This window comes from Pithys albifrons, chromosome 28 (genome assembly GCF_047495875.1).
Source record: "Pithys albifrons albifrons isolate INPA30051 chromosome 28, PitAlb_v1, whole genome shotgun sequence".
NCBI lineage: Eukaryota > Metazoa > Chordata > Aves > Passeriformes > Thamnophilidae > Pithys > Pithys albifrons.
In genome coordinates, this window is record NC_092485.1 from 4,400,456 (window position 1) to 4,427,398 (window position 26,943).

Genomic DNA, 26,943 nt, shown 5'->3' on the forward strand with positions numbered 1-26,943 from the left:
TGACGCTTTACGTGTCTTTAATCCAAAGGGCTGAAGAGCAGACCAGGAGGATTAGTAGAAGCCAACAGACAAAAAATAATTAAAAAAAAAGGGATAAAAACCGGTTTTTAAAACAAATTGAAGTTCCATACAGTGTCTAAAAGATCACCTAAAAACTAAACATTGCCTTAAAAAAATCGTTTTTCCCATTCGAACACATTTAACGAAGTGAAACATTGTGACAAATAATAATAATAATCATTCATGGACTGAAGACTTCAGAGCAGCCCTCCTGCTCCCAGCAGGAGCCACGCTGGGGGGGCAGCAGGTCCCCCAGCTCCAGCCAGGGAGGGGTCAGTGCTGCCATTCTGGCTCAAGATACAGCCCCTGTGCCACCTCCACCCCCTCCCACCCACGTGTCCCCATGAACCCTCCACGGAGCTGGGGGCTGTGGGATCAGGCAGAGGTGGCAGGGGTACATGTTTTCCCCAGATCCCCCAGAGCAGGGGGTACGGGGGGGCACTGGCCTCCTGCTCACCCCCTGCCCACCCCTGAGGTCAGAACTGGATTCCAGGCACAGGTACAGACTGTGGTGGCCACAGCAGGGGAGCCACGAGCAGCTCCAGGCCCACAGACACGACACACACCCCACGCACAGACAGAGCACACGGACGGCGCTGCCGCCGGGCAGAGCCCCGGCTTCCAGGGCAGGGAGAGGTGAGGGGCTGGGTTTGGCTACTGTGCTTTAAAAGCACCAGTTTCCTGGCCAGTGAAGCAGCATGGTGGCCACAGAGACCCCCCAAGCCAGCCCTGCCACATACAGCAGGACAGGGGGGAAGGCAGCTCTCCTTCCCTGTCCCCCCAACCCACTCCCAAGCCTGGAGCCCATCTCTAGCCAGCACCCACACAGGGAACACGCTGCCTGGCTTTCAGCTCTACAGTAGTTTTTAAAAAATATTTATACGTTATATGCCCTAAAAAGGTCACCACAGGAGTTTCCATGTCTTTGGAAGGAAGGAAAAAGGAAATATAAATCAAAACTGTTTCACAAAGAAAAATAAAAATTCAATTATTGGCGGCGTTCACCTACAGGACAAAATCCTCAGCTGCAGGTGTGGATCTGGTGGGGATCTCACCACCTGCTCCAGGAAGGTCAGAAACACAGGTGAGTAGCTAAAAATAACTAGTCTGGTATAAATGTCTGAATTCCATGCGCTTGATATAACAGTCTGTTTTGTCTTTTTTTTTTCTTAAAAAAAATATATATATAGTTATTGCTTTCTCAAAGGCCAGCGGGCACAGGGCACCCTCAGTGGGGCAGTGCAGCTGGCTCGGTGGGGTTGGCTTTCTTCCTCCTCTTCATCAGCAAAGGGTTTGAGGAATCTTCAATTTTCTTGATCTTGATTTGTTCGTAGTCCACTCTCATGGTGGCCAGAGCGCTCGTCATCTCCTCCTGTGGGCACAGGCAGAGCCATCAGCAAAGGGACCCCCAGAGCAGTTGGTGCCCATGGGAATAAAATCCAGCAGGGCCCGAGTGTCCCACTGATCATTTTTCCAGCTCCCTCCCAAGCTCAGGTCTCCCCATGAGCCAGCACAGTCACACCATGCCCAGATTAGAATCAGGGAATTGTTAAGGCTGGAAAAGCCCTCTAAGATCATCATCCAACCATATTCTTTATTGTGACATAGGTGAGGTCCTGCCACAGGTTGCCCAGAGAAGTTGTGGCTGCCCCATCCCTGGGAGTGTCCAAGGCCAGGTTGGACAGGGCTTGGAGCAACCTGGGCTAGTAGAAGATGTCCCCGCCCATGGCAGGGAGCTGGAATAAGATGATCTTTAAGGTCCCTCCCAACCCAAACTATTCTATTATTCTATGGTTAATCCAGCACTTTCAGGTCCACACTAAACCATGTCCCCAGGTGCCCCATCTACAGTTTTTGAACTCTCACAGGAATCATGAATGAGCCCGATTTGCAATGAGAAGACAGGAGAGGACAAAGGACACCAGGGTGCAGAGCACTGTAGACAGCAAAAGGAGAGTTTTTACCTTCACATCCTCCCACAGATCCTTCTCCTCTTTCAGCACACGGCTGGTGTGCAGTGGGGTCTGGGGCACCTGCATGGATTGCTGCCAAGAGAGAAGAGGTGTGAGCTGGGAGCTGCAGGCAGCCTGACCCATCCAAGACCTGCCCCAGCCACATCCCCACCCCATCCTGCTGCTCCTCCACCCAGCACTCACCATGATCCAAGGGTGGTTCATGAACTCAGTTATCGTCATGCGCTGGGTCGGGTCTGTCTTCAGCAGGTTGCGGATCAGCTGCTTAACTGGAAGGGTTTGAGCAGGGACAGGCATTAGTAGGTCCCAGGGGGGCTCTCCCTGTGCTCCCAAAACTCCTACACACTCCTCCTGGGAGTCACAGGGCTCACCCTGGGCAAACCCTTCAGCAAAACCCTCTCAAGCAAAGAGGCAAAGCTGCTGCATCTGAGAGGTGCCCCAAAATATGCCCGGGCTACCCCAGTCCTCACAGCACTGCTGGACACAGGGCTGACCCCAAAGTGAGACCTTGGCCTGGGGAAAACCCACTTTGGGGACCACATTTACCTTCCTCTGACACTTCAGACCATTCAGGATTGGGAAACTCGTACTGGCCCATTCGGATTCGCTTCTTCATACCGGGAGAGATGGCCAGGCCGTGGTTGGAGTAGAAGGGGGGGTACCCACACAAGCTGTGCCAGTAGAGGGAAGAAAGTCAGTATGCCACCCCAAAAACCTCCCCAGCAGCACCTGCAGGGCACAGGGCAGTGCCAGGAGTAGGAGCAGTGCAGCTGGGAAAGGTTCTACCCCTCCAGACAAACTCAAAAGCTGCATCCCCCCTTCTGACCCCGGCAGGTTGCAGAGGGACCACCAGACTTACAGAATGTACATGATGACACCGAGGGACCACATGTCACAGGACTTGTCATACTTCTCTGGGCCCAGCACCTCCGGGGCTGAAAGAGGGAAAAACTCCTGAGTCCAAGTGGCAGCACCGGGTAAAAGAGAAGTGACAATCCCATGGATGCACCAACGAGCCACCTACAGCTCCAGGCACTCTGGGCAGCACTGCTTGGAGCAGTGGAAATTGTTGCCCCCAGCACAAGACTTCAGCTGAGGCTCCAGGCTGGATGCAGAGGTGATGGGCTGCACATCCAGACTCCCCAGCTCTGCCCTCCAGCCCTTCAGCTCTGCAAGCTCAGACCCCCCAGGCACTTACCCACATAGTACGGCGTGTAGCACGGGGTGGCCAAGGAGTTGTGTGTGGTGGTTTCTTTAGCAAAGCCAAAGTCTGTGAGTTTTAGCACAGCATTGGGCCTTTTGGAGGTGTACAAGAGGTTTTCCGGCTGTGAACACACAGGGGAGAAGAAGTGAGCAGCAGAGCTGGAGCAGCCTGGCACTGGCACAGGCCAAGGGGGCTCAGCACCACCGGGTGAACACCCACTGTACCTTCACATCCCGGTGCGCGATGTTGATGGAGTGCAGGTACTGGATGGCTTCCCCAATGCTCTTCATGATCTCTGAAGCCTCTGAAGCAGCAAAGAAATCATCATTAAGCCTTCATAAGGTAGTTAAAATGAGCACTACTCCCTTGAAAACTCTGCAAACCAAGAAGCCTGCCTGAGACCAAAGGGGTTTCCTCTCCCTCGAGATCCCCTTTCCACAGAGGCCCACCCAGCACCCATCCCTGGGTCAGGAGCTGCAGCTCCCAGAAACTCCCAGGAGAAGAGATGGGTCAGGGTCCAGCCCTGACCTCAGTACCCAAGGAGGGGCTCACACCATGATGGACCCCAATCAACAGAGAATCCAGTTGGGAATGTTTCCCATGAAAAGCATGGAAAGCATGGAAAGCTAAGAGGGCAATGGGTTCTGGGTTTGGGTTGTGTAGTTGCTTTTCCTGGCCACAGGAGTAGAGGGGATGAGATTAAATGAGATTTATGAGAACCACAGCCCTTGGCATTCATTTTCTGAGGGAGGCTGGTGTTCCTAAAGATCACTGAATCTCCTGCTTGTGCTGGACTGGGACAGAGAGGGTGCAGGGGCAGCTGAGAAAACATCTTCTAACCCTGCTCTCAACTGAACATGAAAAGCAGGACCAATTGCACCCACATTCCTCATTCCCTGAGTGCAAAACTCTGCTGGGGATCCAAAGGAGTCATTGAGGGAAGAGGCTAAACCAGAGACAGTCCAATAAACATCAGAATGTGGTCCAAAGACAAAACCCCAGCACCCTGTGGGGTCCATACCCCGTTCTGTGAAGGCCTGGTCTCCTCTGTCTTGGATCCGGCTGAAGAGCTCCCCACCATCCAAGCTGGAAGAGAAGCAGGAGGAGTTAGATGCTTTGGGTCCACCAGCAGTGCCAAAACCTCTGATGCTCAGCCAGGAGCTGCACAAGCAAGAAACAATGCCCTTCTCCATCAAAGCCTTGGGTGGGTGCTGCTGGGTGTGGGGTGATTCAGAGCCTCCTCCTTCCAGAAATGAACAGGGCAGAGGTTTCACGTTGGTGGTGGAGACGCCGCGCGCAGGCGGACGTGGTCACCTCACCAGCCCACAGAAACACATCAACAGTAAAGACAGCAAATGTGGCTTGAAGGTGGTGAGAGCACTCCCAGCATACCTGCCCTCCTTTTGCTGATGAGACAAACCCCTTCCCAGCACAAACCCGGGGCAGAAGTGCTGAGCCAAGCTCAGGGCATGGATGAGGTGTTAGTGGCATGGATGAGGCCTGGGGGAGGCAGAGCCTGGACCCCACTGCAGCAGAACCAGGTCTCATGTGAGGTATTGGAGAAGCACCATGGGATCCTTGGCATGGTTCCCTCCTCGGGTACCCTCAGGAAAAACTCAGCTCCCAGAGAGATCAGGAGTGAGATAGAGAAGAATTCTCCATGAGCAGGGATAATGGGGCTTCCTGTCCCTGCCTTATCTAAGTCAAGCAGAAACAGTTCCTTGCTTTCCCAGCATGGATAGCATCTCCTGCCAGCACCCCTGACGTTCACCAGACATCTGCAATACCAATAGTGTGCAGGCCTCGGGGCCCTGCCCTGCAGGGAGGACGTGAGGATGGATACACATCGTGCTCATGCTGCACTCAAACACTGCCCTGTGACGGGCGTTACACCCAGAGCATCCCTCGGACAGGATGGAGCTCTCAGAGACAGTCCTGGGGACTCCTTTCCTACTGCTCAGCTACTCCTTTACACACCACGCACACCTTTCCCATCCCTGGCTGCCCAGTGTCCCAGCGTGGTTCTCAGAAGTCTGTGCCCCTGCCTGTGCCGCCTGCCCCGGTGCCGCTCGCAGAGCTCCTCGCACCCGCTGCCCCCCCAGACAACCTACCAGCTTGCCAGAGGAGAGGTTTTGGCAAGGAAGCTGCATCAAATCACAGCTGCGGTTGGGATGTGGTTTCAATACTTTCCCCTTCATTCCTCCTCCCCAGGTTATATCAAACATCTACCCGACCCAGAGCCACTCAACTGCTACTGCAGGAGGTGCCACAGCACTAACAGCCGTGCCAGCTCAGCGTGGCTGCTCCTCCACGGACCCACCACGGGCTGCCAGGAACCCGCTGACTACCCTGACTTTTGATGGCCAAAGCGAGTTTGGTTATGATCTACCTGTGAGAACCACAGGCCCTCAGCGTCCCGAGAGCCGAGCGAGTTCTCAGAATGACTCAGAGCCAGCACAGCTCCCGCCATCCCTCCAACACCAGCACCGCTCCCAGGTCACACATCCTGATGGCCTGAAGGTGGCATCCCCTGGCACAGCACCTCCCTGGGGTCCCCAGCACCCTGGCAGCACTGCTGCAAGATGCTCAGCCTGCCTTTGGCAACACCCCCAGCATCCTGCAGGGCTGGGAGTGCCCCTGGGCTGGGGACTCACCACTCCATGACGATGAGCAGACACTTCCTCCCCTGGTAGAGGTTCTCGTAGACATCCATGATGCGGACGATGTGCGCGCACTGCGACGCTCTCCAGTGCAGCTCCACTTCCCTGCGGGCCTTGGGGCAGTCCTGCAGCATCTGTGGGAGAAGCGAGACCCCATGAGCCCTGAGCCCCTCCAAGAGCCAGGCCATGACCCCCTGCTGGCACAGTGCCCACTAGAGAAGGCTCAGGGGCAAAGGTTGAGCGTGAGTGCTCCCTTGGAGGCGCAGTGAGACACTCTGATAATGCCTCCATCCCCACCTAGTGGGAAGAGCGAGAAGCCATTTGCTCTCAGAACCTTCCTGCCCTTCCTTTCAAGGCTGGTCAAAGTTTATCCTGCCTGTCTGTCACCTCTCTGCCTCCCCAGTGCCCAACCAGCAAGACCTACTGCATTCACAAGCCAAATTCTGGACCCTGATACCCTCACCCTGCACCCCTGGGTGACACCAGCCACTCTCACTCCCTGCTTTGCTCACCCCCTGTCACTTCCCATCCATGAGCCTTCTGATCCGTGGGTCCAGCAGGACCCTCCTGCCCTTACATGTGGGCTGACCACAAAAGTTCCCTCACCACAACTTCAGAGGCCACCAGCCCCTGGCCGCCTGTGCCTGGGGAGGGGACAAAGCAAACAGCCAGATGTTCCCTAGCCTCTGCCCTTCCCAAAGACAACTCACAGATCCCAGGTGCAGAAAGGATTTGCTCGTCTGCCACGGACTATTAATTACCCTGTTTGTCAGGATAAACAACCAGCCTTAATTATTATGCTCCTAAATATAGAGCACCAAACGTGTCTATCTTGAGTGGAGTTCATTTTCCTTCCTGTCTCTGGCAGCTCTCAGGGCTGGGCTCAGTGAGACACCCTCTGGAGCAGGTCTGCACCCTGGAGCAGGGGGATGTGGAAAGACACCTCCACCCTCTGTGTTCATCAGCAGGAAACAGCAGGTTTGGTCATTTTACCAAGACTTAGACAGAAAAGCACTTCTGACCCCTGTGACCAGTCCTGGACAAGCTCCAGGAGCGCAGGAGCATCAGCCCTGGGATGCTTCACTGGGTTGGCAGGACCCAGAGTGGTGCCCAGCACAGGGGGGGATTTCACAGGAACGAGGTTAATGCTCAGTGTAGCCCCAAAACCCACACACTGCCTGTTTATAGGTAAACCTCTCACTGATGGTGCTCACACAACCCTGGCAGGGTAACAGCGATTTGCATTCCTGCCTGGAACAGTGACTGTCCTTTGCCACAGGGAAAGGCAAAACAGGATGTGCCCTTCAGCCACCCACCTGTAACCCCATCCATCCAGGGGTTTGGTCACACCTCTCCCACCCCCTCGGCTCTCCTGCTTCCTGAGGTGGAGGAAACCCATGCCAGTGGAAACCTGTGATGGTACCTGGGGTGTACGGTGGCTTCTGGCCCCAAACCATCTGGAAGCTCTGCAAGGACCAAAGTGGCCAAGCCAACCTTTGCACAACTGCTTGACATCACTTGCACCAACAGCCTCAGGATGAAAGGGAGACAGAGCAGGAGGCTGGATGGCCCCTCCTTGCTCCTCTACTGCTTAATTACCCTAAAAACTGGATCCTGTGGAAGCCAAAACCATAATAAATGTAGCATCAGCCCCCCAAGGAGCCATGCAAGGGGCATGCAGAAAAGCTTGGCTATTTGCAGCCCTGCTGCAAAGATCCTGGCCTGGGGAGCCAGGAAGCTGAAAAGAAAAAAACCCAATTTGTAATTACGTGCTGGGAAAATGGAACAGCAGGAAGCAGCTAGTTAACATCATCTGCACAAGACAAACAGGAGAGGTACAGCAAAATACATCCCATTTCTAGAGGTCACTCAGAGCACTTTTAAAGGAGATTAATTATCTTTTTAATGAAGTGGGAGGCAGCAGGCTCCATTACCTGTACCAGCACAGCCTTGGTGGTTGTTTTTGTACTCGGGCACCCTCCGGGAGCCAACAGCTGTCCCGGTGCTCTCGGAACACACAGCTCTGACCCAGCTGCTCCCTCCACCCCCTGCCAGCCAGGGATGGAGAGGTGATGGAAAGGCTTCGAGAGGAGCAGATTAAGCCTCATTAAGGGCATGATTTGGTTAATTTAGGAAATGTTCCCAGTGGTAGATGACGGTGGCGTGATGCAGAGCTGAAGGCCAGATGCACTGAGGCTGCGTGGGGAAGGCCATCACCAATGCAGGAAGGACATGATGATGTCCAAGCCATGGCAGAACCAGCCCACAGGCCCAGCATCACCTGCTGTCCCCCCCAACATCCTGCCCTCAGCACAGGTACCAGCTCTCTGTGCCCTGGGCAGCTGGGAATGTGCCAAGCATGATACAGGGGTGGGACAGCACCACCTCATCCTGGTCCAGGCAGGGCAAGAGCTGTGCTCCCACCAGTTTCTACTCTTTATTTGGGAGCCAGAAGCTCCCACAGCTGACAACTTTCTCTCCCATTCCTTGGCTGCAGCCACCAGTGAAACCACTGGGTTGTGACATCCCAGCATTGCTCCGGTCACAGGAACTTCACATCAGACGTATCTGGGGGGGTGTGGTGACACTGCCCTCGTCCCTAAATTAGCTCTGGTATCCAGGGCAGCCTCTGGCCACAGCAAGATTTATATTTCTTGGCTTGCAACAAGGAGGCTGGGATGGGAAAAGCACCTCGTGTTTTCCCTGAGGTTCAGCAAGGGCCAACTGCCCCCATCCTACCCCAGCAGATTTTGCAACCTCAGAAATCTGGAGAACAACCAGGGTTAACCCTTAGCAAAGCAGCAAGGACAGCAGATGGGACAAGCTGCTGGAAATCCCCCAAAACTCACAGCTGCTCTTGGTTCAGCTTTTCCATCTCTTATCTCCTGTTCCTCTTCCAAGGGAGGGCTCTGTGGAGATCAAACTCTTCATTATTTCAGACAGAAAATGCTGCCCTACCTGCCCGCTCTGGCTGGAGCAGAGGCTCTGGCAGCTGAGCTGGGCAGTAACCAGATCCTGAGTTACACAAGTGTCCCTGGACAGGGCACAAGGGCAGAGCTGCAGAGGAGGCTCCACCACCTCGGAGCAAACCCAGGCAGGTTCATACATAGAGGAGTTTCATCCCTTTCCCTTTCCAGCTGTTACGTGCTTTTGGTGTTACATTTGTAGCCAGTGCACATCTCCAGCCATCAGCTCATCAGCAGAGCATCCCGGTGTCCCTTCAACATGGCATAGGACAGGGGACAACCAGGAAAGCTGTGACAACCCAGAGCTCTGCCCCATCCCATTTCTGCTTCCCACAGGGCACCTCCCTGCAGGAAAGGAGGGAGAGCAGGGAAAGGGGCACTCCACCCTCCTGGCAATTAGGGAGGAAATTCAGTTTTCAGCCACATTCCAGTTCCCCTGGAAGCAGCTTGACACCTTCGAGATTTCAGCAGACGGCGTTTGCTGCCATCCTGTGCCTTGGCTCAGCCCAGTTCCCCCAGGAGCCATTCCATGCTGTGAGAAAAATTAGTTCTGTGCAAAGCTAAACACACTCATTAGCTTCATTAAAACCCTCAAGGTCCAAAACTGGTCCCATCAGGGATGGCACAGCCCAGCCCCTACGTGCTCAGGACCCCAACAGCAGCAAAGGCTCCTCAAGGGAGCAGCTCTGGGCTTGTCACTACCTTTGAAAGACAAACCCTGGGGGCAACTCCTGAAAACCAAACAGCTCATTGGGATGTCTGCAGGGGGACAGCACCCTGGAAGCCAAAGCCAAAGACAAAGACAAACCCAAACACAAACTCAAAGACAAACACAGGCTCCAGCCCATTCCTGCAGGCACTAAAAATGAGCTTCAGCTCAAAAGGAGGGCTGGGGGCTTTGTTCCATTCACTTGGCAGCACATGGAGCTGAATTTCCCCTCCATCACCTCCCAGCAAGCCCAGCAAAGGTGGGTGGGCACAAGGAAGGAAGGAAGGAGGAAGGAAGGAAGGAAGGAAGGAAGGCACTGGAGCAAACAAGGGGGCTGGAGCCGCCCGTGCTCACGTTCCCTCGCCGTGCGTGTCCTCAGGCACCATTGATTCAGTCTCGCCACCTCCTCCTGGGATGGTGCTCCATGAGTCACAGCAGGTTGGAAAAGGAAGGAGAAGGAAGCTCTCTCCTGCACTGGCACAGCAGGAGGTCCCTGAGGACACTGTCCTGCTGCTCCTCACCGTGGGTGCCACCACAGCCCCAAACACTTCTCCCCTTGGCGAGCCACGAACATGCTGCGCTCACCCAGATTGGCAAGATATCCCTGTCCAAGAGCTTGCACAGGAGAAACTCACCTCCCACAGGCAATTCCAAGGAAAGTGAGGATCAGGCCCACACTGGCACCTTGAGCTGTTCATTTGCCCAGGCTGCCCCTCTTTACCCCATGCTCACCCTGGGCACTCCAGCTGCTCTTGCAGGGAGAGTGGTTTTATTTCGATGTGTATTTTGATCACACCTGATTGGCCTCAGTCCCGAGCAGAGCAGCACACACTGTGTGCCTCACCTGTGCAGCAACCACCCCTCCAACAGAGCTTACCCAGACCCCACGCCATTCCCAGCAGCTCCCCTTGGGACGTGTCTGCACCACAGGGGTTAAAATAAACTCTTCTTAAGTTACAGCAAGAATAAACCTACAGTGAAGAGAGACAAGTTGTCATCCTCCCCACTTATCAGCAGGGAAGCAAAGCAGAGGTTCCCCCTGCCTGGATCACACACAGAGGCTTTGGATTCCCCTGACCCTGCTAACACAGGGCAAGGAGCATTTTTTCCTAATAAAGCAAAAGGGTTTCTCTTCAAAGGATTTTCCTCTTCTAATCTTCCCCTGCAAACTTGTTGCCAACTGGCGTCAGCTGCTTTACACATTTGGAGAGTCAGTCCTTTGCACATGTTGTTCCCACCTCATGCAGCACCAGAAAGGCAAAGCCCCTGACTGAACTGAGCCTTTAATGCCAGAATATTTGGGAACCCCACAGGTAATCACCCCAAAGCTGCCCCAGTTCCCCCAGTTCAGAGGGAGTGGGCAGCAGAAGGACATGGGAGCAGCAAAGCTTCGTTCCGCTTTTACTGTTTATGAACTACAGGAGAGAAATAAAATCACGAGTCCCAAAGCCCATAAGAGGAATTATGTTACCAAACAGAGGGAAATTCATGGTTCAACCACAAAGCAAGAACAATTAAACGTGCAGCTCAGGAAACCTCCCCCACATCGTCGTGGCTCTTATATAAACCCTTACATTAACCCCATCCCCACTGCTTACACCCACCACAACCTGCCCTGCTCAGGCAGAGGTGATGGGACTTTCCCAAGCTGGGGATCATTTCTGCTCTGCCCACACACACAGAGCCACAGGCAGAGGGTTTTAAGCCCCAACAGACCACGCAAAACCTTCACCTCCACATTTTTTTGCCTGGAGGAGCCAGGCATGGGGCTGGCAGTGTCCCAGCCTGCCATGCCAGGGGGACTGTTTGGAAGGATGACTGCTGCTCCCTCACAGGGTGGCTTCATCCAAGCCTCATGGCTTGCAAGGCAGAACAGCACCAGGCATCAGCTACCCAACTTCCAGAGGTGCCATCAGCGCCTGGGCGGATGGTGAGGCTTTGACTGTTCAGGCAAGACACAAACACAGCCAGCTCCATCCTCCACAAAAGGCTCCTCCACGTTCTCTGGCCTCGAGGAAGATGAAACAGTTGGAAAAAGGATCCGCAGCAAGAGAGAATTATTTAGACTAGAAAGAGCTACAAACAGGGAGCAAGACAGGAGAGGCAATTCAGGCTGAGCAAATGTGACCTGACACACACACACTTGAGCTGCTCGGCCGCATTCTCTGAGCCTGAATTACGGGAGCGCTCACAGGAAGACCTGGAGCCACCGCAGCGAGCTCAGGGAAAGCTCTGCCAGCGCGTGGCCTGAGACGAGCAACAAGCCAGGCATGAAGGGAGCTGAACTCCCTTCCAGGAGCAGATGTCGGAGCAGAGGCAGATGTCGGAGCGGCCACCTCGTCCCTGCTCCTGTGGGCGATTTTGCAACAGGGCGGAGGATGGAAAGGAGGGAAGAGGCAGCTCTTGCCCGGAGCTTTCACAAGGGGCCTCGCTCTCCTGCCGTGGTTGCACAACCCTCCGTGCCCGGGTGCTGCCAATTTCCTTGCCCGCAGCTCCCACGGGGGTCTGTGCCCAGTGCGGGATGCTCGGGACTCCCTAGCCCCGCAGCCCCCCTGCCCAGGGCATCTGCTGAGCATTTCCTCGCCCTTCCCCGCGACAGATGCAGCAGCTATTCAGCCTTTTCAGCCTGCAACAAAAGCCTCTCAAGGCACACAAAGGCAAGGAGCAGAAGAGAGGACTGGGCTTAACTAAGAGCCACCTGCCAGGGGCCCGTGCCCCCCGTGCTATTGGGGCGCTGCCCCCCGGCCAGCCCCGCTCTGCAGAGCCCATTTCCCAGCAGCAAAAAAGCTTCTTGGCACACTGATTTCAAGTGCCAAAGTGGGTACCCAGGAGCAGCACCCTGGGTGTTGAGGGAAGGGCACCAGCACTGTGGGGACATCGTGGATGAGGAGGGTGGAAACAGGAGACAGGGAGGTGGGCGGGAGGCGGCTGCAAAACTCACAGGAAAGAGTCAAAGCAGGTAAATGGCAACAAAGCAGCAGCACGAAGCATCCCCACTGAGTCACGCTGCAGCAGCAGGTTGGAGCTGGTGTTTAATGAAGAGAAATAAAGAGTTTCAGCCTCACATATCTGAGAAAAACAAAATTAGGGGGTTATTCAGTCCTGTGTTTTTGTTTTGGGATCATCCTCTTCCTTCCATCCATCAGCAGCAGTGCTGGGTTTTGCTGACTCACCCAATGCTCATCTCTCCTGGAGGCACCGGGGCTGGCATGAGGAGCCAGGATCAGCCCAGGCATGAGCCATGGTTAGCAAGGTCCCATGTACATCTGGGCACAGAGAAGGTCTGCCAGAGGTCCCAGGGAGCAGGTCTGGCTGGACTGATGGAGCCACCACCCTGGCCAGGACCTCCCCATGAATCCAGTGGGAACAAAGCACGTCATGATGGCCAAAATGCCCCAAGCCAGCCCATTCCCTTCTACAGGCATCCAAGATGCCCCTTCCCACCAGTAGCCACCACGATGCAGGGAAGGGACTGTTTGTCTTGGGCCAGCAGAAGCCACAGCCCTGCTCCAAATGGAGCTGCTCTGGGGGGGATGCTCAGAGACCCCTCTCTGCAAACCAATCCCCTGCACCCTGCACGCCCCTGCTGCATCTGCCAGGGCCTTTTATCCACACAATCCAAAGTGAAAGGAAAATAAGGAGCCCCAGGAAGGGCGGGTATGTTCCCGCAGGAGCAGCCAGTGGATCTGCTCCAACACAGCCCCTTCAATTCCACCTCCTTGCAGAGCTTGGGGCCGGGGTGAGCTCCTCCTCCCAACCCCTCCCCAAGGCCTGTCCCTTGCAGGATCTATCAGAGTCGATGAGGTGAACGGAAAAGCGCACAGATGTGCTTTTATCATAGGAAGTGGGTGATATTTGCAGGTGTGATTAATACCGAAGTAAACATTTAATGTAAAACATTAACTCAGCGCTGACCTCTGTCCTTTGTGCTCTCCTCCCACAGGCACAGCTTGAAAAACCCCTTCTCTCTGGCTCGGCACGGTGCCACCTCCACCAGCCCCACATCCCACGGCCGGGGCTTCCCCTCCACGTCACACAGATGGACCACACAGCCCACGGAGCATCTTTTTGGATCCCTTGCTCCACCAGCCTCACACCAATCCTGGGAACAAGCCTGCCTGATCCCACTGTTACCTCCGACCCCAGGGGCAGCTTTGGATTCCCCACAGCTACATCCCAGAGCTGCTTTTATGCTTGGATATGACCACCCATTCCTTACATTTAAAGCTGGAAGGGATTTCAGGGAGAGGTTTGGATGGCCCAGATCCACATCTGCAAGCATTGGAGCCACGAAGCCCTGCCAGAAGCCCCATGACACCCACCACTTCCCAGCAGCTCCTGGGCTTGTGCTCTGCCCAAAAATGAAGTTTCTCAGGGCTCAGCCCATGGGCAGGGGCCCCTATGGGATAGATGAGTGTCTGCCAACCCCCCCAGCACAGTGATCCTTCCTGCTGCCTTTCAACACAGGTCTAAGAGCAGCATAAATAAATACATATATATTTAAAGCAGGAAAAAACAAGCCAAAACACAAAGCTGCACCAAGGCCAAGCTCTGGTGAAGCATCATTCACCCCCAGCGCTGGGAGCAGCACGGCCTCGGGGTGTGTTTCCTGCACCAGTGCCAAGGCTGAGGAGGGTTCCATTTACGCACCCTCAAAGCTCAGTGACGACAGCACGTTTTGCATCATTCTGTTCTTTCTCAGCTGTTTATTTAACACAGTTTCACCTTTGTCACGGGCTTTGTCAACACCAGGGCACAGCAAACACCTTCCTGAGATGAGCCTGGGATGTGCAACCCAGCCATGATGCTCTCTCTGCTTTTGTGGGGTGGCCCCTGCAGGGATGCAGAGCGGAGCATCCCCCCGGTGCTGGGACCCACCACCCACCTGCGTGGGGAACCCACACCAGGCACGTGCCCACAGTGGTTGACAGGCTGTCAGAGTCTCAGGGCTGGGACTGTGGCTCCTCCCTGTGTGAGACAAGCAGTTCCCACGCTGGGTGGCCGCTGTGGGTCTGTTTTGAGCAGGGGAGGGCCAGGCCAGGAGCGACACGGGGATTTCACAGCACGCCTTTGTCTGCGCGGGCGCTCGGTAAGGCAGAGCCCGCCGGCCACCAACAGCCCCCCTCCTCCTCCTCCTCCTCCTCTCACATGGCACAGCAGCTAAAAACCTCCAGCACTGTCAGCTCTGATGCAGACAGAGCAGGAGACCACCCCCGGGGATACACAGGACAAGGAGAGGGGCAGCAATGACTAGAATGAGAGGGGACGCCAATGAAGGGGCAGAAGGGAAGGTGAGGATTGAACCCCTCTGGATGATTAAGAGCTGTTCATGGCAGGCATCTCCCACCACTCTCTCCTTTGCCATCTCCCCCAAACACCCCCAGCAGAGCTGCTAACTGAGAGCCAGGGCTGCTCACTACAGTCTCCCTGCCCAAGACAGGCTGTCCCTGCCCCACAGTCTGCTATCCTCCTCCCCTTCCTTCCATCACAGAGCTGCACATCCCCAGTGCTCAACAGGACCTGCAGAAGAGCTGGTGGGACACCAACAACACAGAGCCAAGCAACACTCGAGACTTGAGACCCAACGCTATCTAAGGTCACACACTCCACATTACCCACCACTGCAGTCAGTGTTTTAGGGGAAATCCTGGACTCTGAAGCAATGCAGTGAAAATCCAAGAGCCTCCTGCCACCCTGCAAGCCCAACAGGCCAAGCAGGGCACTCCTCCTTCAGCAGCCCCTCTTCCCTCACAGCAGCCATCCCGAGACTCCTTCAGCCAGCAGGAAAACACAGTTGTGTTTCTATTTTTAAAAAATACCTTCTCTGCATCCTGCTGGCACCACATTAAAGCTCTCAGGACACAGGGGCTATTCTTAGCTCCCTCCAGGCTGCTGGCAGCCCCAAGAGCCTCCATGGCACCTGTTGGCAGCAGCCGCGCGGCCCCAGAGCTGGGGAGGTTTGGTGAAGCTGGGCCAGAGCCCGGACCACCAGTGCCCCAGTCAGCACCATAACCTCAAAATACCTCAGCCAACAAGTGTGTAAAACTCACCATTAAGTGCCTGGGGGCACAAACTTCTGAAAACACCAGAGAGGAAACCTCCCTGTTGTCGGAGTTACCAAGAGGGAAAGGCTGGTCTGTCCCATGAAGATATTCTGCCCAACAGAAAGCAGCATGGAGTGAGGGGTCACCAAACCATGGCATGATTTGGCTTGGAAGGGACCTTAAAGCTCATCTCCTTCCAACCTTCTGCCATGGGCAGGGACACCTTCCACTGGCCCAGGTTGCTCAGAGCCCCATCCAACCTGATCCAGCCTGGGTTGACAGCAGAGGTTTGATGCACTTGCACCTTTTCAACATACAGCAAAAACATGTGTAGGGAACACTTGGAAAAACTGTCCAGTAATCCACTGCTTGACAGTGTTTACCAGCAGGCTACTTGACTCCTTACCAAATACAACAGCAAGTGGCTTGGACCCATTTTTCCTGTTAGATTAAAATGGAAAGCGGATAGAAGGATAAAGATGGGGATATTTAAACAAACTAACAAAAAAATCTACTCCTGCAGCTACTGCTGTTCCTCTGGCACACCAGGCTGTTCTTGAGCATTCCCACAACCAGCTTTTAAAAAGAAACCTCTCCCAACAGACAGCCTGACAGACACCACCTCATCCCAGGGCAGCATCAACCAGGACCCCCATGCAGAGGCAGCCCCAGGGCATGGGGTGAGCAGGGGGCAGCTGCTCTCTCCGGGTCAGCTGGGGGCTCCTGGATCCTGCTTTGTATGAATTTAAGCTTTTTCAATCCCACTTATTCAGGAAAAGAGCTCAGGGCTGGGGGAAGCCAAAGAGTAGACAGGGCAGCCTTTGTGTGGCTCGTCAGCCCCCACGTTTCCCCACACCAGCCCTGCAGAAGCCTGGAGCACTCTGGGAAGCAGCAGGGCTGGCACTGCCCCTGTGGCCACACCAAGCCTGGAGTCAGCAGAGTCACCTCGAGTCAGCAGAGCTGCCACTTCCTACATGAGAGAAGTTAAGCCTTCAATAACCCGTATGAACAGCACCCAAACTCTGTTACCCACCTTGTCTCACACAGTAAAGCTTTTTCCAGGGCTGCCGGAAAGGGTTGGGATTTGAGGTGGGTGTAAGATCCAGATGTTCAGTGCTGGTTGAGAGTTCAGTCAATAAAACCCTCAAAGCATCACCACCACATCCCAGGCAAACCCTCCTCTGGTGACACTCACCTGGTTGTTTCAGTGCAAACTTTGGGAAGAAAGAAACATGAAAGGGATGTTTCAGTTAAAGCCAGAGGAGCTCAACCTGCCAAGGACATGCTGCCCTTGCTGCCAGAGCCCAGCAAAACTGAGTAAGGGGCTACACCAAGAGCATCCAAACCCCTCTCCTTGCTCTCATTAGCTGGACTCCACAGGGCCAGAGCCCTCCCTGCCCTGCAGCTCGAGGTGAGGCACAGAAATGGGAATGTCACCCCAAAGCACTGCACTGAGACACACAGAGGGCATCATGTTCTGTGAACTGCCCCAGGAGAACTCCCCTCATGGCAGAGGGCACGAGCCTTACATCTGCTCCAAAGCTCCTGGGAAGCAGCTCCAGCTCCCAACCGTCCTGCCCCACAGCTGCCTGGGAGGCGCCTCTCAGCACCACTCAAAGACCACATTTTAATCCGTTCAGAACCTCCTCAACATCTTAGTCACCCAGACTTCCTCAGCCCAGCATTTGCATCCCTAAGGACACGCCAGGCTGGCTGTCTCCTTCAGCAGCAAGGAGCTGGGAATCGGAGCACCAGGACACTTCCCAAAACCCCTGAGGATCTGGAGTGCCTCCCTGCTGAAACCCACCACCCACAGAGCATCTCACATCCTGGCAGAGTTGCTCTTTATAGAAGCTCTTCCTTACAGCAAAAGATTCTGGGAGTTTCAACTCCAAAGTGGAATAAGCAGGGTGGGAAAGGAGATGGGGAGGGAGATGTGAGTGTCCTGCTCCAACACAAACATGCAGCTCCTCATCCCACAGGGAAAAGCACTGAGGACAAAAGCAAAAGCCTCCACAAGTCTCTTCCAAGCTCCTGGGCCAGCAAAGGGGAAGATGTCCTCTCCAGAAGTCCAGGCAGGTGTCCAGCCAAGGGCTGCAATGCCTCCAGGCTCTCCAAAACAACCCTGTCCCTGTGCCAGTGCTGCTATGCCTGAGGCATGGGAGGTACCACTGGAAAATGCCAAATTCACAGCTCTGATGACTTCCAGGAGATAACCTGAGTTTAAACTTCCTGGCAAGCCCATCCTTCCCAGCACCGGCAGAGCCACTTATGCAAGAGCCACCCAGGTTTTCTGATCTGCCCAATGCAATGGCAGTGAGGTTGTGAAATGGCCCAAGAGGAAGACAGAGTCACACAGGAGCCTCGAGGGGGCCAGGAGGCTGTTCCAGGAGACAGTGGCTCCCCCAGCCTGGCTGTATCCGAAAAGAGCAGCTACAGGAGCTGCAGGGCTGTGGGAGCCAGTGGTGACAGGTCACTGACACTCACAGTGGCACCTGTGAGCAAGCACAGCCCCTCCCTGTTTGCTAAAACAAGTGGAAATATAACAAGTTTAAATTGTTCCTAAACACTGAACTGGTGGATGCCAAAAGGCTGTCATTAGAGCTGAAATTAAAAACACATCCCTGTCACCACACCACCTCCCCCTGCTCTTTGTTTTATTTACTATTTTTCTTAAATTAGGCCGAGGATAACAGGCATACTTTCTGCTTTGTTTGGATCTGATTGCACCTGCTTTGCCCCCAGCCCTGCAGAGACACTCAGGACTCCAAACCCATTTCCAAGCAAGGCCAGCTTGGCTGTGCCTCCCACCAGCACCTACGGGCGCGAGAGGTGATGAGCTGCAGCTCCTGGAATTGCAGCCTGACAGGACACGCTGCCAGATTTCCACAGCAGCCCCAGCCTGTGTTCCAGCCACAATTCCCTGAAAACACACACTTGGCAGGACATCCAAGAAGCCTTTCAAGAGGCTGCCCCAGCTCAGTGTCGTGTACCGTGGCCGGAGGATGCCGGGAAGACACAGGATGGGCAGAGTGGTTGCTCCAGTTCCAAATGCTGAGCAGAAGATGCTCCCAATGCTGCAGATCTTGGGACAGGGACAGTACAGAGTCCCAACATGCTGTTACACAGATTTAGCCTCATCCAGTCTGAGAGGTGTATGGCAACAATGACCCCGAACTCCTTCTTCTGGGGCCAGCTAAGACAGGCTGAACTCCAAAGGGGCACCCAGGGATGCACCTGCAGCCAAGGGCACAAAGCAAGGCAGCCAACTTAATTATGGAGACAAAGGAACTGAATCCATCCTTCCACTGATCCCCAATCTATAGACCAAACAGGATAAGGATAGCAGCAGCAGAGCAGCAAAGCCCCAGCCTGGCTGGGCGCCCCAGGAACATTCAGATCTGGGTTTGCATTTTGAACTTTATCTCTAGTTTAGGCTGTGGCTCGCAGGACAGCCAGGCACAGAATCACATGCAGCCCTGACGCCAACAGCTTGAATAATCTCATTACATATGACGGCAAAGGCTGTGCCAGCTGCAGGCAGTGTGAGCCAAGGAGCTCACCTGCCCTCTCCACTGGGACAGTGCACTGTGACAGCAAGGCAGCACACTGATGGGAGACTCCAATCCATGGGAAGATGCCATCATCCTCCTCAGCAGCATCAGAGTGCAGCAGCATCCTCCTCAGCAGCATCAGAGTGCAGCATCAGAGTGCAGCAGGATCCTCCTCAGCATCCTCCTCAGCAGCATTAGAGTGCAGCAGGATCCTCCTCAGCAGCATCAGAGTGCAGCAGCATCAGAGTGCAGCAGGATCCTCCTCAGCATCCTCCTCAACAGCACCACAGAGCCACAGTGGAGCTCCAAGTGGCCCCAGCTGTGCTCAGAGATGATCCACACTGGTACCCCGTCCTGTATCCCCCTTCCAACAGCAGGTATCATCCCACCAGCCTCCAAATGATGTTTTTGTGGCTCACAGCATCTCCAGCAAAACTTGGGTTTCAAGTCATCTCAGGTCAGGGGGATCTACCAGCACTCGGGGACTCGTGGCCGTTAGTCCTTTCCCGAGGCCACAAAGGGAACAACAAGTTAATGCAACCATTAAAGCTGCCAGTTGCTGTAATCCCTACCTCGAATTGGTAAGATTTTAAAAGGCTGAAATCTTTGAAATGACTCAGCCACGAGGTACAAAGAAATAACAGTTTAAAAGGCTGTTAAAGCTCTGTGCTCTCAGACTTGCTCTTGCGTGCCCTGCTCCAGCCCCCGCTGCTCCCCATCCATCTCGGCAGGGACACTGCACACAGCAGAGCCCTGTCCAAAAGGAGCCCCCAGGCAGTGGTCACACACACCGTCCTCGTGCCAGGGGAGCTGAAAGGAGAATGCATTTTCACAGAGGAAGAGAACCACCGAATGGTCTGGCTGGAAGGGACTTTGAGGGTCATCTCATTCCAACCACCCTCTCATGGGCAGGGACACCTCCCACTAGACCAGGCTGCTTTTGGCATTTTGCAGCCATGAAAGATGAGGGGCATCCACAGAGGAAATAAGACCCGCTTTCAGCAGGATACAGGTCTCAGAGGCTTTTAAAATCCAATGCCAGTGTCAGCACCAGAGATGACCACGATGCAGGGCAGCTCTGGACCACAGTGAAACACTGACTCAATGCAACTGCCCAGGCTCCAAACAGGTTTTCTTGGGGAGTGGTCAGGCAAAGCTGTGATCACATGCCAGCCTCTGGAGCTGATGGAGAGATCACCCTGCTCCTCTCAGATCCACCCTCTCCAAACTCTCCAACCTCCAAAACCAACCCACAGGCTCAGCCAAGTCCTGTAAAGACCCTCTCCCAGTTCCTCCCCGAAGGGCAGAGCAGCACGGGGTGGGCACAGGGCAGCCTGGGGGGCACCTGGCAGAAGGCAGAGCCCCGGAGCTGGCCCGTGGCAGCCACCTCGCCCACTGCAGCCGGTCCCGGCGCGGCGCAGGGGAGGCAGCGCGTTATTCTTGGAAACCAGGAGGTGAGGTCATGCTGCCTGAATGCTGCAACTTGAGGCCAGACACACGGGGCCAGTTGTGCTTGGAGAGGAGCCTGATTCTGCAGCAGGGCCGGGGAGCCAGGGGGAGGGAAGGCTTTCTCCAGGAAGGAGGGCTCTTTCCTCGCAGTTTCTCAGCAGACAGTGAAACCACAGCAAAAGGATGGGTTTGAAAATAACATCAGCTGCTGTCTCTGCTGCAAAGCCCTTGGACCACCCTGGTGTGGGGCACACGAGCCCACCATGAAGGCTCAGGAGGTGCCAGAAGATAAACTTGAAGTCACACTGCTGTCTGTGCCACAAGGATGGCCAAACAGCCACTTCCAACCAGGCCACTCCTCTGGATGCCTCCCACATACCTGCACACCCTGCAAGCCATCAGGAGTTCATCCATCTCATCAGATTCCAAAGCACATCCTGGATGTTTCTGGGAAGAGAGAAATCATCAACTCGCTCTTTCAGGCTTTCTCTGCAGGAACTTTCTGGGAGTTTTCATCACCTCTCCCTGTCCATTGTCCACCAAACATATTAGGAGACCTGGCTCAGTCTGCACAGCCTCAAGTTATTATTTATACACTATTTTGAATGCTTTGAAGCACATATTTGATAAATCCCAGCACTGGTTGCTACTTGAGGCAGAGCCATCACCTCCACAGCCCCACAGACCAGTGCTGTCCTATACACTGGGCTTTCCCAACTGCACAAATGGGAGTTCAGTGTGAATGACAAACTCCTCCTTTTACCTGCTGTATTTGGCTACTAAACCACATACACACAGGGGCAGTATTTTTGTCCTGCAGCTCAGCTCCTCAGCCTGGTCCCCTCTGACGAGCTGCAAGACCTTCAGTAAATCACTGCAACTCAGTTCTCTGCCCCTGAAAACGTGGGAAATTTCTTTTGCAAGGCCTCTGGCTGATGGTATTAGATTATTATTAAGAGGAAGAGCCCCACCACTTCCTGAGCACGTACCAAAGTGAAAAGCAAGCCCCTGCTCCCAGGCTGTTATCAGTCCATCACAGTCTCAGGTCTGACTGCTCAAAACATGCAAAGTATTTAAAAGAGATTATGACAAATCCTAAATTGTTTAAACAAACTAAACCCCCAAGTCAGTAGACTCCTTTGGTCAATGAGATAATAAACCACCACTTTGGAAAAGTCCCAGTGATGTCACCACATTTTCCACAGCTTTTCAACCACAGCTTGCAGAGAAGGCCACAGTGAAGACACTTCTGATTATATCAAGTACATGGCAGAGTTAATAAAAACATCTCTCCACTGAGAGAGGGACAGAAGTACAGCAGACACACAGTGAGTTGTTTCCCATCAGCATAAGCTCAGGATCTTCATCTACTCCTTCACTCCAGAGATATTTTTCCAGCTGGATTTTCTGGGGGACAAAGCATTTGAACTCAAATGAAGCTGGAGCAAACAGGGTTCTTTGCTCCCCTCTGTAAGAAGCCTCTCACCATGGTAGGAGAGAGAGTACAAGGCACCAGATCCACGAACTCTCATCCACAGAACTGCTCAGTTACCAGCTATGAGATGCCTGCCCTAATTCCACAACAGGCATCTTACAAGAAAAATAAACCACAAAAGTCCCAGCCTCCTTCCTCCTCCTCCATCAGAGGAGCCATCACTCACAGATTATCTGATGAGGCCAAGGGTGAGACTGAGAGTGTTTCGCAAACGTGCCCCAAAGCACTAAGGATGCTCCAGAAACGGGGCTGTCAGAGGGGGGCAAATCCACGAGCCCTGAGAAGCGTTTCCAGCCCTTCAAAGCTCACCAAACCAGATGAGGATCTCCTGCTTTGAAGCTGAGGTTAGGAGCGAGGTTTGATAATTTGTTTTAAAGGCAACCTGCTCCACAAAAAGCCCCATCAAGCTGCTGTTTCTCCTGCCCACTCCCCAGCCTGGCTTACCTGGGATTTCCTTGCTGAGTTAAGGCAGCCAGCCACCAACTCGGCATCTTGCCTAAAGATTACTCTTAAAAGTGGAATTTGCAGTAGGTAAGACAGCCCTCACTCCCAGCCCCACCACTGCAGCCTGACCACAGCAAACCTTGCCAAGACAGGCCAGCAGTGACCTACATACAGCAGCCTCTACAGAAATTACAAGCCTAATTTTGCCTAATAATAAATCACACCGAAGAACAAGGAAGAAAGAGGGAAGGAATCACCCAGACCTCATGTTTCAGTTCCATTCATCATTTCTCCACGGGCTTTATGTTCCCACCCTGCAGCAGATAGATCATCATAGAGGGTCAGGTCATGGGTGACTGGGATCATCCGTGGCTGCTTCACACCAGATAATTCAGGGATGCCACACTTCAGGTATTACTTGGTACCAAAAAATAAAATAAAACAAAATGAGGGGTGGCAAACTGAAAAATGAACAATAATCTACAAGAAAAATAAAGGACTCTCTTGTTCTCACCCAGGTGCTACACAGAAAGCAGAACTACCATCCATTAACATACACACAGCATCATTTTATTTAATGATGCATCTCTGCCATGGACTATTGCACTGGAGGAGAAGAAAATTGGCCTTAACATTTCCACTGCTGCTAGAATATTGTCTCCAAGCTCTCTTCAGCTTTCCTGGAAAAGTTCTCTTAAGCAAAGTGACTGTCAGCAAAACCCTTACCTAAATGCATCTCTCAGTTTGGGAGAAGGAGGTTTAACAATATAATGGTTGCTCAGAATCTCAGAAGCACAACACAACCAGAGAACAGCATTAACATCAGGGAGAGACACAACTGTGCCTCATCCTCCAGTGGAGGATTGCACTGTTATACAAGACTTTGGAATATTAAACATAAAGAGTGACGTTCCAAATGGAAAGGTTCACTGCACAACCAAAGAAAGGCAGCAGACAGATTTCAGCTGTGGCTCCTGGCGATGGGCCATCAGGATTCTTTTAAGCATCATCTGAAACATGACAACTCGATGGAATCACTTCTGTGGATCCTGCTTTAGGTCATCTTTCCACTCTGATGCAGCCCATGAGTAATTTGGACCCAAATACCTCTCCACAGGTCTCTTGCAGAGACGTCATCCCGACTGTGTACCAGGGCAGGGGATGAAGTCAGCACACATCATGTCTAGAGCAGTCACCCACACCAAGTTTGGGCTCAGCAGCTCAGTTCAAATATCACAACTCAGTAAACCAAGCCTGCAGCTCACACTCCTGAGGACGAACCGGGTACCCACCGGCTCATCTGAGAGCCCAAACTCACAGCGTAGCAGTTTTTAAGGTGCTGGAAGGAATCACTTACAGCAGCAGCTGTGCTGCTCTTTGAGGAGGCAGGGACACGTCCAACCACTCAGCTGGACTTGTCCCTCCCCATCAGGGACACGACAAGAGGCCAGGGCAGGGGACAAGGAAGACAATCTCTTTTTCTGAAAGAGATTCAGTGTCAAATACCCTCCACGAGCCTCGCAGATGCTCTACATCACCCTCCTACACCACAGCACCAAGTCCTGTGCTCCAGGATGGTTTTCAGCAATGCCAACGAACCCAGACAGCTCATGGCAGCAAATCCTGACCCATCTCTGCCCTGTGCTCTGGCACAGGCATGGTGACAGCACCAACCATGGGCCTGGTGACAGCACCAACCATGGGCCCAACCTCTCTGCCCGTGCTGGGCAGAGGAACCGCCGGCGCTCGGTGTCCTGTTCCATCCTTCCCCTTTCAGGGCTGCAAAAGGGAAGTGCTGGGATGTGCGATTTAAACACATGAGTCAACTTCAGAGGCGAGGAGGAGCCCGTCTGTCAAAACACAAGAAGATTTCGCTAATTTCCAACCCAGCGAGATGACAATACATGTCACCCTCGTGAGAAACGCTGGCACTTCCGACAGAAAAGTCAAATTTATCACCCAACTGACCCACAGTCTTTAAGCACCGTCCCTTGCTGGCCCCACCACTCCTGCAGCACAACTTGTGCCTCCAAAGCCCCGTGTTCATTCACTCACCCAGGTTAGGAACCCCAGACGCCAAGAGTTGGGCACCTCTAGACACAAAAGAGCTGGGAGTTATGGGTTTAGGTGGGGGTTACAGGTTTAGGTAGGGATTTTTCAGCCTTCCCAGTTCTCCGGGTAACTCCAAGGGTTTGAACAGCTCATGTGTGGGCGCAAATTGCAGGGATGCTGGAGAACACGCTGCTCCCACTGAGCAGACTGCCTGTACCCGCGTCACCCGGCGTGTCGTGAATCAACTCAAACTTCCCAAAGTCTCTCCTGCAGACAGACACGCTCTCCTCTTTCCTCAAAAACCCCGTGCGAAAAAAAAGGAGAGGGTTGCATCAGGTAAAACCCAGCTTTTCAGCCACTAGTTATCTGTATCTTTCAAAGAGAAGCAAGTTACGGACAAGGGGTAACATCGTAACGCTGAAGTATCCGGACAACAGTCACTCAGTTACAGCCAGGAGAGACCTGCCATCAAACGGGGACAGAGGGCACTGCCCGTGCTCCCAGGGCACACCATGAACAGCCCCACGGAGAGAACCCCACGTCCTGCACTGTGGACCCCACGTTTGGCGATGCAGACCCCCGCGTTCCTAAATGTGCATCCCACGGGGTGGGGGCGAATTCCAGCTGCTTTCCACTCCAAGATGTCATTTCGCTTCCTTTCACCCTAGAAAGCTGGAAAGCCACGTCTCGCTGCTCGCAATGGGGCGGGGGGGAAAGATAAGATTAAAGCGCGGCCGCAGGGGCGGGCGGCAGCTCATTGTCCGGCCCCGCCGCCGCCGAGCGGCCCCCCCGGGACCCCCTTCCCGCAGCAGACACCTTCCATCACTGTCAGCGGCGCCGCTGCCGCTCCTCGGGCCCCTCCCGGCCCCTCCGGCCAAGCGCCCGCCCGGTGCCCGCATCCCCCCCATCCATCCCCGGCGCGGCGCGGGGGTCCCTCCGCACCTTGAGCGCGAACTTCTCGCCGCTCTTCTTACTGAAGATCTCCAAAACTTTCCCGTTGATGCCGAGCCCCAGCACTTGCGTGGTGACCTTGTAGTCGTCCGTGATGGCATTCTTCCGGATCTGCAGGCCGCCCTTGCCCGGGAACGGCGGCGGCCCGTGCGGGGGAGCGGCGGGCGGCGGCGGCGGCGGCGGCTGCGGCGGCGGCGGGCTGGGGAAGCCGGCGGGAGGCGGCGGCGCCCCGGACAGCATGGCGGGCACCGGGCGGGCTCCGCGCGGAAGCCGGGCGGGATGCGGGATGCGCGGGAGGGCGCCGGAGCCCCGAGGGCTGCGCGGGATGGGCCGGGGGATGCGGCGGGTGAAGCAGCAGCAGCAGCAGCGCCGCCGCCGCCGCCGCCTCCCCCCGCCGGTGCGCCCCGGCCCCGCGAAGAGCGATGGCTCCGGTGCGGCGGCGGCTCCTCCTCCGCCGCCTCCTCCGCCTCCTCCTCCTCGCCGGGCCGGCTCTGATGTCAGCGCCCCGGCCGCCGGGGGAGGGACGGGGCGGGGCGGCCCCCGGGCTGAGCCTGCGCCCGCTCGCCCGGCCCCGCCGCTGCCCACGGGGCGCTCCGAGGGGGTCCTGCCCCGGGGGGTGCGGGGGACCCCCGGCCGCGCCACCGCCTGTGACCCCGAAGCCCGCGGTGGGATGGCAACAGGTCGCGGCGATCCCAGTTCCCCCAGAGGGTGACAACAGGGGTCACAGGATATGCAGAGTTGGACTCACAAGGGTCATCGAGTCCAACACTCAGCCCTGCACAGGACCATCCCAAAGAGTCACCCCCTGTGCCCCAGAGGATCATCCAAATGATCCTTGAGCTCTGCCAGCCTTGGGGCTGTGCCCACTGCCCTGGAGAGCCTGTTCAGTGCCCACCATCCTCTGTGGGGAGAACCTTTTCCTGAGATCCAACCTACCTAACTCTGCCCAGTCAACTCCAAGCCATTCGCTGTGTCCTGTCCTTGGTGCCCAAAGAGCAGAGATCAGTGCCTGCCCTGCCTCTCCCCTGCCGAGGAAGTTGTACCTGGTCTCACCTCAATCTCCTCCAGCTGAACACACCAAGTGCCCTCAGTGTCCTCACACGTTTCCCCTCCAGGCCCATTTTCCTTGTCCTCGTTTGGACACTCTCTAATGGATTAATATCTTTCTTATATTGCGATGACCAAAACTACCCCAATATTCAAGGTGAGGAAAGATGAGGCAAGACTGTTTACAAGAGCATGGACTGATAATAGGAGGGGGACTGGGCTCAGGCTGAAAGGGAATAGGTTTAGATTGGATTGTAGGGAGGAAATTCCGCCCTGTGAGGGGGGACAGGACCTGGCACAGGATGCCCAGAGAAGTTGTGGCTGCCCCATCCCTG

At 54.7% G+C, this 26,943-nt stretch overlaps 1 protein-coding gene across 1 annotated transcript; it reads right to left on the reverse strand.

Annotated features, from left to right (window-relative positions):
• MAPKAPK2 (MAPK activated protein kinase 2) lies at nt 1–26,038 on the reverse strand. Its single transcript, XM_071578796.1, has 10 exons — nt 25,553–26,038; nt 5,892–6,031; nt 4,259–4,323; nt 3,462–3,541; nt 3,232–3,358; nt 2,893–2,968; nt 2,580–2,704; nt 2,217–2,302; nt 2,025–2,105; nt 1–1,432 (listed from the first exon to the last, which is right to left on the reverse strand). Exons 1-10 carry the CDS (start codon nt 25,799–25,801, stop codon nt 1,289–1,291), a joined length of 1,173 nt encoding a protein of 390 aa, XP_071434897.1. The 5' UTR covers nt 25,802–26,038; the 3' UTR covers nt 1–1,288.
• Between the last annotated feature and the right edge of the window lie 905 nt (nt 26,039–26,943).